The 12,476-nt window shown below is 42.2% G+C and overlaps 1 protein-coding gene across 35 annotated transcripts in view; it reads left to right on the top strand.

The window, feature by feature from the left end:
- MICAL3 (microtubule associated monooxygenase, calponin and LIM domain containing 3) overlaps positions 1-12,476 on the top strand; it is a 234,780-nt gene that overhangs the window by 103,545 nt on the left and 118,759 nt on the right. For 20 of the 35 annotated variants that reach the window (XR_012895684.1, XM_075896902.1, XM_075896937.1 and 17 more), the window contains 4 exons: positions 813-986; positions 2,184-2,276; positions 9,491-9,589; positions 11,631-11,687. Coding sequence is in view for 34 of the 35 variants with exons in the window: in XM_075896902.1 (XP_075753017.1) it covers positions 813-986; positions 2,184-2,276; positions 9,491-9,589; positions 11,631-11,687 (423 nt within the window). In the remaining variant the exon portion in view is untranslated. The other 15 variants (XM_075897037.1, XM_075897054.1, XM_075897093.1 and 12 more) reach the window with 7 other exon arrangements.

The following is a 12,476-nucleotide window of genomic DNA, read 5'->3' as shown; positions in this document are numbered from 1 at the left end:
TATAATAGAAAAAAATGCCTTGGGAAAGAGCATGTGATAGATTCCCTATTTTCATTCCCAAGCCTTTGTATTTTAGGAGGTTCCTTTCTTCATGCTCTTCTCCCTGAATGTTTCCCTTTTCCCCAGATATTCCAGTCGCATGGTACCTTATGCAAGATTTTTTTAGGTTGCAATCAGATTCCTGCTTATGTTTTGTGCCATGTCCAGAGCCAGCAACATCAGATACTTTAAATTCGCAATGTGCGATTTATTATGTCTGAAAACCCTTTCATCCTGCTTTCTTGAAACACACACTAATGATTTTGGTAGGGTGCTGAGGAGTAGCCGTGTCAGATGCTAAGCTGGTATGGGCTTATCAGAAGTTCAACCCAGGTAAAAGGTAGAACCTAGATTTGCATGGGTATGAAGCTAGCTGCAGAGTCAGTGTATGGGGCACATTCAGTATGTCACACTTGGCACGCCTGTGGTTAAGAGTGTGTGTCTCTAGATAGGAACTGCTGAGCTGAGGGCTGCTACTTTGGGTTCTCACAGAGTGCTTGAAGCAGTTTGCATTGTCTTATGCTCACGTGAGCTTCTCAGCCGTGGGTCTCTTCAGTGCAATAGTGTAGCAATAAAATATGAAGCAAGAGGGTGCAGGTAGATGGAGAGGGAATTTGGTGAACAGAAAGACTGACTAGAAGAAAGAACATGAGCTTGGAAGTTCAGGTTAATGGATTTGGGTTCTGCTCTGTTGAATTGCAGAAGTCTTCTTTAAAGGAAAGGACCCGTTTGGAAAATTTCCCATTTCACTTTTAGTTTATACTGGTTATTAGGAGGAAGCCCCCCGAAGCTATAGGGAAGAGAGGCCTACGCTTGTGAGTGCCCTGACAGAGAGGAGAATTGATGCTGCCATCGGGAACCAAAACAAGGTGAAATCCATGGCAACACAGCTACTGGCCAAATTCGAGGAGAATGCACCGGTGCAATCCACAAGTTTACGGAGACAGGTAGGTGGTGGTTTATATCTTTATATCCCTTGGACCTCCTCCAATAAGCTGCCAAATTTGGATAGTAGAACCCTTTTGTTTTGAAGATGAGGAATACCGCAGGAACTGGGATGGTAATATGATGCACTCTTTTAAGACTAGATCCTGGTTTTGCATTTACACCCAGAACAAACTCTTGTAATTGAGAGTAAAGGCTTGATGGAAGAGGAAAACTCCACGAGATTTAGAACCAGATTTATAGGGGCATTTGAGCACCTAAAGATGAAGACTGGCACCTAATGGGTTTTTTCAAAAACACCTAAATGCCTAACTCCTATTGATTTTAATGTGATATAGTTGCTTTGGAAAATACTGTAGGTTCCTGTTGCATCTTTAAATGCCAAAGTACCTATAAAAATCTGGCTCTCATGGTAACTTCATCCTTGTAAGTGAGCTCCAGATTGGGGCCATAGTGTTTGTGAGTTCAAACAAGGAGAACACATGCTGTTGTGCTGCTATTCTGTCCCCAGAAGTTGAGAAGAGTCTTCAGTAGAGACTGGCTTGTTGGATGCTCAGTTCCAGAGTACCGTACTGCTTTGTGTTAAAAAGCCAGCTCCATCTCCACACCTGCATCATTTTCCATGCTGTTTTCTACTAGAAGAGAATGAAACGAGAGGAGTTGTGAGCTTTTTCCCAGGGAATTTTGTTCTGGTTGTTCCTTGCACTATATCCTGCTTAGCCACAGAATGGAGATTTCCCATGGTCATTGCTCTTAAATCACGCCACCCAGTGCTTTGTTCTTGGGCAAAACCTAGACCTGATCATCTGGGAGTTGCTGTTAGTCGGACCTCCTGTGTCATTCCCTGTAATGCCTGCTGCTTGGTCATAGGTTAGAGCTATGTTTGTGTAGCCTTTACTGTATTCTTCCCTGGTTAGATAATGTTTCCTTAGTCACTGTACTGCACTGGAGTAAACTGAGAACATGGGAGGGAGGTGATACAAAAATCTGAATATGTCCCATTTTTATTTTGCTTGATTTTTCTTTAAATTTTACTTAATAATTAATTCCTCCCTACCCCATTTTTTCTTCCAAATGTCTGTCTGTCTCTGTCTAATGTCCTCCCTTTCCTTTTGTTGGTTTCTTTGAGTGCCTTTTGCTGTTTTATTTTGTTCCTCTCTGGGACCCATCCTGCTTTCCCTATGACCTGCATGTAACAGCCTGTCCTGCCTTATCAGGAGCGTGTTCACAACCAACTATCCTGCAGACAGCGAGAGCAGGGCCGCCTTGCTCCCATGCCTCAGTGGAAACAGGTAAACCAATCAAATTAATGCAATATGTCATTCTCATGAGAGCTCACATACCCGCTGCTTCCTTTCTTTACTGGTCCTTCTTCAGCACCACTGTGCAAAGGCCTTTGTTTTAAAATACTGAATACTAGTGAGTGAGGTTGAGATCTCTCTCTAGGAGTGGCTTAATGTTTCAAGAGAAGTTAGGCATAATTTCTCTCTCCTCTTCACCACCATCGCTTTCATCTTATTTGCAGGAATATTTCCTTCAAATGTAGCCTAGTATGGACTTCCAAAGTAGAATACTATTCACATGAAATAGGATAGTGCCTTGAACATGTCTGAGAAGCCACTTGAAAAAAAATGGAATATACCCAAATGATTGTCAGCAACTGGAATTGAATAAATCATACCTATGGGGTAACTGCAGCTCTTCCTTAGTGGTAGGAAGTAAAATTTGCTACCTGAGGATTTCTCTTCTGAGTATCCAGGCTCACTAGTCCTACAGAGAGTTTTATCTGCTTTGCAGTTTCAGGAGATCTCTTGTCAGTGTGGTGGGTTTTGTTGGTCTTCCCAGTGGTAATGCATCAGGAGCTGAAAAGAGTTTTAAAAATCCTTAGACAATTCATAGAAACTGTAATAAGCCACTTATCCTGGCTTTCCCTCAATCTTTAGAGCATGGCAGACTTCTGTCTTAATGTTCATGTAAAGAAACTTTGGACTTTCAATCATAATATGGGTAGAAGAGCAAGCCTGGGTACTTGGAAAAGAAAAATTACCAGATACCAAATTTTACCTCCTCTGTTATGAATTCTGGTTTGGGTCCTTATAGCAGTGAAATTGGAAAGGTAGACTTTTTTATGATTCTTTATTTGCAAACAGGCAGGGTTATTCATTGCACTGACTTTAGTTCCCCCACTTTTCAGTAAAATTGGCCTCATCGCCTCTGTGAGAGCAGTTGTAGAAGTGTCGTTTTAGTGGCAGCACTCAGAGAAGGGGATTCACCTCTGTCTGTTTCTAGTCAGAATATAAGGAGAGCACACTTTTGAAATGGGAGGAGCAAGAGAACACCAGTTTAGCTCACTTCTTCCAAGTCTGTGGATCTGTTGTGAACTCTGTTAAAAAATAAGAAAAAAAATAAAAGTTTGCCCTAACTCAAACAATTCAGTACTTTGAAGTCATGTGCCATAGTCAAAACCATGCTGTGCCAGGCTTCTCCCCAAACAATAAGAGACAAATAAATTATATTATACACTATGATAAGTGTTCTGAGAGACTTTGACAGTGTTAGTAAGCCTGGACAGTGTGCTGGTATGTAGAGATCTCTTGACTCGGTGCTTGCCTCCTTGATTCCTGCTGTCCCTTCCATCGACATCTCATGTTCTTCTCCACTGGGGGGGAAAAAAAAGCTCTCCCTTTGGAAACCCCTTCCCCCTCCCCCTCGCCCGTGGTCAACCAAGAGCCATTTCAGACACTCAGGTAATAGGACAGGGTCATCATTAGTATGGATTCCACCTGTTGAGTATCTTTCACCTAACCTGATACAAGAGAGAGAGTTGCTGGAAAAAGTGAAGAAGAGCATATATTTGGCTACAGCTCTGCTCTATTTGACTATCTTTCCTTCTGCTACGCAACCAAAGTTGGGTCTATCTTCTACCATTTGCCTTTCTTAAGACAAGAAGGTGAAGATTGATGTTTAGAACTTGGATGGGATTTTGAGTCACTACAACCCTTAGGCACTTTCCTTGACTTTTGGATTTTAATCCTTATTCAGGGAAGGATAAGTGAGGTCTGGTCATACTGAGATTCAGGGTGTGTCTATACTGCACCGTTATTTCAGAAAAACTAGCATTATTCTGAAATAACAATGTGAGGTCTACACAGCAATTCTGTTATTTCAAAATATCGAAATAACGGGCAGCGTATTCTGACTTCTGTAAACCTCATTCCACGAGGAATAATTCCTCTTCTGAAATAGCTATTCCAAAATAGCTGCAGTGTGGATGCTCCACTGCTGCTATTTTGAAATATCTCCTCACCAGGGCTATTCTAAGTAATTTCTCCCCAGTGCTTCCTGGGGCACTTTAGGGGAGCCTGCCTCAGACTAATTTTGAGGCTTTCCTCTGGTGTGGATGCTCTATTCAAAATAAGCTATTTCGGAATAACTATTCCAGACTAGCTTGTTTCAAAATAAGTGTGCAGTATAGATATACCCTCAGGTGAGAGTAGCTTATCTTTACCCTGTTTCTCTTGTGGCTGAGCAGGGGAGGCTGGATTGCCTTTGCTTCCTGGTTTGATCATCATTTTTTCTCACTAGATAGGAGGGGATTCTGAGTAAGGCAAGTGAGTCACTTTTACTAAGGCTTTGTCTGCACTAGGGCATTAAAAACAGATCAAATAAAAACCATTGTTACTATTTGTACAACTGAATTGGTGTTAGTGCTGATGGTAGCCCCATGGTAGGTAGTAATGCAGTGCAAGTCTTTGGCTGCACCTGGTTTTGCCGTTGACTATTAGAATTGTTTTTCAACAGATTTAACTAACATAGTAGTAGTCAGAGTGTAATCTGCAAACTATGTAGTTTAGACACTGCCTCTAAGATCCCTCTTGGATTAGATGCTCAGTTATGGTTAGCCTTTTCTTGGATAGACTTAATAGTGTCCTGATGAAAAGATTAATCTTTTATGCTGGATTTTGCTGAGTTTTCCATGCTGTGTAATTGAGGATTATAGGGATGCTAGATATCATGTAATTGAATAGTTATGGAACCTCATGAATTCTTAGCAATAAGGCAACTATTTGATAATCTCTGGAGGCGGAGCCAGCAGCCAGTGTGCTCCGGCCCCACTCCTCAGGAGCTCCCTACATCAGAGGCAGCAGTGTGGGGTGGAAGGCCGGAGCCGGTCTGCAAGGAGAGCCAGCTTAAAAACCAGTTCTCGGAAAAGACCAGATGCCTGACACCCCATGCTGCTGCCCCAATACAGAAGCAGAGCATCTTCTGTCCACAGGAAGCTCGGACTGTAGGGCTGGTGCTACACTTCAAAGGCAAAAACGCTGTGGGGAGCATGGGGCCAGTGGGGGACTCAAGCTGACTCCCACTGGCCCCATGCTCCCCACAGTGTTTCAAAGTGGCAGTGCCGCATGGAGCCCGGGGTCAGTGGGAGTCAGCTTGAGTCCCCCACTGGCCCCATGCTCCCCACAGCGTTTTTGTAGGGTAGGAATAAATGGTAAATTTTCAGATTGGAGAGGGGTAACTAGTGGTGTACCCCAAGGGTCAGTCCTGGGACCAATCCTTTTCAACTTATTCATGAATGATCTGGAGAAAGGGGTAAGCAGTGAGGTAGTAAAGTTTGCAGATGATACCAAACTGTTTAGGATAGTCAAGACAGAAGCAGACTGTGAGGGACTCAAAGAAGATCTCACCAAACTGAGTGATTGGGCAACAAAATGGCAAATGAAATTTAATGTGGATAAGTGTAAAGTAATGCACATCGGGGAAAAATAACCCCAACTATACGTACAGTATGATGGGGGCTAATTTGGCTACGACAAATCAGGAAAGGGATCTTGGAGTTATCATGGTCAGTTCTCTGAAAACTTCCACACAGAGTGCAGCGGCGGTCAAAAAGGCAAATAGGATGCTAGGAATTATTAGGAAAGGGATAGAAAATAAGACCCAGAATATCTTACTGCCCCTGTATAAAACTATGGTACGCCCACATCTTGAATACTGTGTACAGATGTGGTCTCCTCACCTCAAAAAAGATATTTTGGCCTTGGAAAGGGTTCAGAAAAGGGCAACTAAAATGATTAGGGGTTTGGAACGGGTCCTATATGAGGAGAGGTTAAAGCGACTGGGACTTTTCAGTTTAGAAAAGAGGAGACTGAGGAGGGATAGGATAGAGGTCTATAAAATCATGAGTGGTGTGGAGAGGGCTGATAAAGAAAAGTTATTTATTAGTTCCCATAATAGAAGAACTAGAGGACACCAAATGAAATTAATGGGTAGCAGGTTTAAAACTAATAAAAGAAAGTTCTTCTTCACACAGCGTGTAGTCAACCTGTGGAACTCCTTGCCAGAGGAGGCTGTGAAGGCTAGGACTATAATAGAGTTTAAAGAGAAGCTGGATAAATTCATGGAGGTTAGGTCCATAAAAGGCTATTAGCCAGGGGATAAAATGGTGTCCTTGGCCTCTGTTTGTCAGAGGCTGTAGAGGGATGGCAGGAGACAAATCGCTTGATCGTTGTCTTCGGTCCACCCTCTCTGGGGCATCTGGTGCTGGCCACTGTCGATAGACAGGATACTGGGCTAGATGAACCTTTGGTCTGACCCAGTACGGCCGTTCTTATGTTCTTATATGCAGCGCTGCCACTTTGAAATGCCACGTGCAACCCAGCCCAGATGGTCCTGGGCTGCATGTGGCATTTCAAAGCAGCAGCACCGTGTGGTGCCAGGGGTCTAGCCCTGGGCTTCATGTGGTGCTGCCGCTTTGAAGCACTCTCTCTCCCCCCCCCACCAATTCCCATACACACATTTGCTGTCTCTTTCTGATAGAGGCAGCAAGGGTGAAGGGGAAGTGACTAGTCCACTAGTCATTCACATCCCTAGTAGCTAGTATAATAAACTTCATGAGAGCCCCAAAGACCACAGACTCAGATAAGAGATGAAGGCACTCAAGTTAGGTTTATTGTTGAACGAAGTACAACTATTTTATCATGTACTTAGCTGGGTGTCCCTGTACTGTCCTGATGAAATGTATTTACATACTTCATGTGCTTTTATCAGTGCTAGCAGTGCTAGTGCTGAAAGACATTGACTTGCAGGCAAACATCTGCTTTTGACATGGCCTGTTACTCGTAGTATTGCTCTTGCTTACTTTGGTTTAAGCACCAGGCTCATGCTTCAGGCTCTTCCTTTCTCCTACGTTCCACCAATTATTATGTTTTTGGGTGGGAGGATGTTTACCCATCATCCTGGAAAAACATAATGCATGGACTGAAGGTGGCCCAGTGGGCTAAACATTTTTACGTGGCCACCTTACTTAGACATCCACACATTCATGCCCCATCTGTTCCTTAGTCTGCACATTCCCTCGTACACCAGATGGGCCGATTTTATTTGCTAATTGTGTTAAGTCCCATAGGTGGGTCTGAGAATGTTAGGCCTGGGACTTTGGTTGAAGAATGTAGTTTTCTGATTGAAACTTGGAGCACTGCCAGATAAGAAATATATATGGATAATGTGGATATGGTGTGTATATTTTTAGAGTATGTGGACACATAGGTATGTGTGTACTTTTGATACCACCTTATGCCCAAGCGCATATATATAGTGTTTTGTTTTGCTATACTGGGATAAGCATTGTTATAGCATGTACCACAAAACTGTATGTATGAGAAGTAAAACAGAAATTTGGAGTAGTCTCATTATAAATGAGGCCTTTATATATAATTGTTTTTAATTGGTTACCTCACAGTACTGTTCATCCATGTTATAGGTTACATTTACTGCTGGTTGTTGCTTTCTGGTATAAGCTTTGCTGGATAGGAAACAGGAATCACTAGCTTCTCTGTTTCATTGGTAACATTGCTCTGTGATACACCAGTAGCTGACATAGAACCAGTTGTGTCTTTTGGATGCTATCTTCCATATAACCTACTGAATGGACAGTAACCAATTTATAAACGTTGTTGTGTCAGGATTTAGTATTGGTGCCCAGACACTGAACAAGATTGTTTTGAATTACATGTGCCTTAGTTAAGTAAGTGTCACTTAACCTTAAATTATGACTTACACTAAAGTGAATTTGTTTATTCAATGTGTTGTTACTATGCAACTTTTTATTTAGCACTTTGTTTTGTTGCTTTTGTTTAAACATTACAAAGGTAAAAAAGAAACAGTTTAGCAATGTTATGCACATTGTAAATGATGTTGCAGATACTTTTTTGGTTAGGGTCCCCTATTTTAAATGTACTGTGGAAGGCAACCACAAGGAATGTGGGGAAGTAGGAGACGTGCATTTTTGTCATATTCAGATTAGCCAAAATATTTCTACATCTTAATTCCTGCACTTCACAGTATTTTTTTTTTTTGATAAGCACCCTAGAGCTTTGTTAATTTATGTGAGGTCGGGCCTGGGGGAGTTGAAGAAGAGAACGGAATGTTGTTACTAGGGATGTTAAATTGTGTGTAATCAGCTAATCGAGTAGTTGATAGAATTTCCATCAACTACTCAATTAGTTGATAAGGGGGGAAACTGCAGAGCCACAGTGTGGTTAGCTCCCGGCCCCCGAAGCTAACCATGCTGCGGCTTTGCCTTTTAAATGTATTAAGAGCCACCAGGCACTTAGTACATTTAAAAGACAGAGGCATAGCAGGGAGGCCAGGTGCAAGCTGGGAATCAGTTGATTTCCCGCTACTGCCCAGTCCCGGATGCTGCGCCTCTGCTTTTTAAGTGTATTAAGCACGACCAGGCTTTTAGTACATTTAAAAGCAGAAGTGCAGCGTTTGGGACTGGGCATGAGCTGGGACAGCTGTTTCCTTGCTCACACCCTCTTTACCTCTGCCTCTCCTGCTGCCCGAGAGAGTGTTGTGGGGAACCGGCTCTTAAGCTGGCTCCCCCAGCACCGGCTCCTGCTCCCTTCCCCCCGCTGCCTCTCTTTGATAGAGGCAGCAAGAAGTGGGGACGCAACTAGTTGAGTCACTGCTCAACTATCCGATAAGCATATGCTTATCGGATAGTCAACTACTCCCTTACATCCCTAGTTGTTATAGATAGGACTCGAATCGTGTTGCTGCTGAACATTGAGTATAAATGCTGAACATCTGAAAACAGATGGAATGGATATTATTGAACATTGCATGGCAGTAATGGGGAATTTCTCCTGATGTTTGGAGAAGAGATTATCTGTGCTCATAGAGCACAAAGTTATACACTTCTTTGCAGTCTCATCACTAGTTGGTGGTAAGACTGTAAAGCAAAGATACTGATTATTGACGGTGATGAGCATGTTTAGTGGCTGCCCTTAGAAGTATCTGTCAGACTGACCTTTGATATCTTCAAGTCCTGAATCTTAGTGGAAGGCATAAAAGTTGCCTGCATCTGGGGTCAAGGTCCCCCAGAAGATGCACTTCTGAGACTGCACCCTGTATTGCAAAAGACAGTTGTAATGTTCCCTTTTTAGTTTTTTTTATTATTATTGCTCTTTCTTTTTTTCCTTCCTGTTTTTAAATAAAGCTGAGGAATAAAGAGCGTTCACGGACCTGCCCTAAAAAAGTGATCATGCTCTCTTCTTCCTCTACTCCACCTTCCTCTCCATCGTATCCCAGACAGCAGGTGATTGACTCTGCATGCTCTCTTCTTCCTTCCTGTTTGCACAGGTCACTAAATCAGTGACAAAATGTCTCCTCTCTTTATAAATTTTAAATTTCCTTTCCCCACATGAGTGGCTCTTTTTGGATCTCCTAAATCAGTAGCACAGCTAGAAAATGAATATATCAAAAAACTGTCGTCAATACTATTTTTGGCACAGTAGAGATTCTGGACATTTTAGTTTAGGCATGTTTTTGTCTATAGCAGTCATTTCCAATTTTGTGTTGCCGAGGAGAGTTTTGAAATGTTACGGCCATATTCTGCTTGTAAATGCATATGCACAACTCCCATTGCAGTCTTGAGATATATTCATGTCTGAGGGAAGTGTTTGACCCATTATTACCCTTGGCTTGTTCACCATGGCTTGTTCACCATTCCAAGGCAGTTTCTCCAAAAGGGAGGCTTGTCTGGCTGGAGCAGGATGGGGAATGAAATTGGGTAGTCATCTCCCTGTATTGAAGGCTGCCATTTTCCTGCCCTTTAAATCCTTACTTCCCATCCTGAGTCAAAGAGGTGTGAGTAGGCATTTTTCCTCCTGGTCTTGGTAGCCATTTTTCTGGGGCTCTTGCGTGAGGTACTTTTGTTAAAGTGGCAGGCATTTGTGCAGCTTACTCCTTTCCTGCTTCTTCCAGCAGCTTCAGTTCAATGTGTCTGAATACAGATTTGCATTTCGGGTAGAGCAGTAACACACTGGGTATATGGGCTATAAAAGCCATATCTACAAGTACAGACACATGAATTGTTGGCCTTCTGGTTAAATATATCTAAAATGTTTTGAAGACATTTGTCCTTTATCAGCTCATATATGGTTAGTACATCTTTGAGCTGTATTTTTAAAGTCTCCTTCCTTAATCATAGGTATTCAATTCTGTTAGTCCCTAACATGGATGGGAATTGTATAGCTAAATTCTGAAAACACCCTTTTCTGTAGGTCAGCTTACACCTGAAAACTGAGAGAAGACTTGTGCTTTGTGTGCTGCAGCAATTAGACATAGCAGCAATTAGACATAGCAGAATGGGCACTATGATCTGTAAATCAGATCTTTAACATAATAGTGACATGTAGCGCTTACACAGCACTCTGATTCTGTAAACACTTTAAAGGTATAAGCTGATAATCTCTGTGAGATAGGCAAGTATTACCTTCTCAGAGAGGCGGTGATTTACTTTGTTAATGGACGTGATTTTCTAAGTAGAAATTGTCTCCCAGTGCTATACATAGACCGTACCTTTCTGAATAAAATACACAGTGTCTTAAGTCTTCTCTACTCATCACCTCCTCCAAATATCTAGTCCGTCCTGTGTGGCTTGCTCATTTAAGCCATGACAACTGATTACTGCTGAAACCAGCTAAGAATTTACCCCCATCTCCCTTACATTCTTGGAGAGCCTTTTAAAAAATATATCTCTTTGCGCAAACAAAATTGGAAAACTCTGCTTCTTCCTTTTGGTCTGCGGACTGTTTACTCTATTTTGTTTTTAAAAAAAAGCATATATGAATACCCAATTTAGAGATTTGGTTTTGAGGGCAATAGCTTTCACACAAAATGACCTCTCTTCATGAGATTGTCTTGGCCCCTACAGTGCCATTATTCACTCTAGCCTGCATCCTTCTTGACCTATTTTTTGAAAATGATTTCTCTATACTTTTGACACATTAATTCTGCCACCTCTTTTAAACTTTCCATCTGATCTTATATTACTGTGTGACTGTACTGAGTATTTCTATTATCTTCCCCCATGGTAATGCCAGTTTGAGTAATAATGTATACTAGTTAATTGACCTAATATCCTAATATAGACTTGTGTGGACTGATTCCCCCACCCCTTTCTCCTCTGAAGGTCTAAGTGGTTGATGAGTTTTAAAATTCTAGTTCTTAATGAACACCACAGTTTCCCTGCATGATGGTCTCTTTTCTGCCTGCATTGTAGATGAATCAAATGGAACATGTCCAGAATGAGAACTTGGTTTGTGGTTGTAAAGCTCATCCTTTATTGCCCACAGATAAACAGGGAGCCTGGTGCTGACCCCCTTGGGGAGCAGAGTCCCAGACAGGAAAGGGTAAAAAGAGCATGAGCAAATGGCATGGATGGTGATGACACACGTGCAGCAGTGGGGTGTGTGCAATAATCCAAGGAAAATGTTGTGTGGGGAGGGGGAAGCAGTTATCCCTGGACTGCTATTAATACACTGGGGCCACTGAAAGTGTTAGGAATGATTATTTTTGTGTGGTGTTTGCATATTTTCTTAACAAGCATTCACAAATGTTAACTACTCTGCTTTTCTTTTGCTGTAGATCAGCTCTAGCTCTCTCCCCCCCCCCCCCCCATTATTCTCTCTCACCTCTTTTTAATAGTTCGCTATGGCTATAGCAGAATAAGAAGGGTTATGTTTTGTGTCCGCTCTCTAGCACATGGTTGCATGGTTTCCATGGCTGCTTTCTGACTCATTAAACAGCTGGTATTCTAATATTCCAACTTGCCTTCTGAATGGCCAAGTTACAAGGGAGGAAGAGGAGGTTGCTTTACTACAGAGGATAGGAAGCCTTCATCATGAAATATTCTGTCAATGAGAAGAGTGAAAGGAGGTTTAAAGTATGCAAGGAAGGGACTATACAGTTGAAAGAACTGGGTTCAGATTAACCAGTTAACTGCCACCTGAAGTTAAGTTCATAAGTTAAATTATAACTGGGAGCCAGCTTTAAAATTGCCCCAACTTACAAAGAAAGTCCTCTTCAGCAGTCTCATGCACCTGCCAAGTGGGCAACATGTTTTTGGACTGCCATTGGAAGCTTAATAAGCTTGTCTGCAGCAACACAGGAACCCTGTGTTTTGTAACAGGCTTTAGTTT

The sequence above is a fragment of the Pelodiscus sinensis genome, chromosome 1 (assembly GCF_049634645.1).
Source record: "Pelodiscus sinensis isolate JC-2024 chromosome 1, ASM4963464v1, whole genome shotgun sequence".
In the NCBI taxonomy this organism is placed as follows: Eukaryota; Metazoa; Chordata; order Testudines; family Trionychidae; genus Pelodiscus; species Pelodiscus sinensis.
Note: the sequence above shows the minus strand (reverse complement) of the source record. Positions and strands in the feature narration are given on the sequence as shown.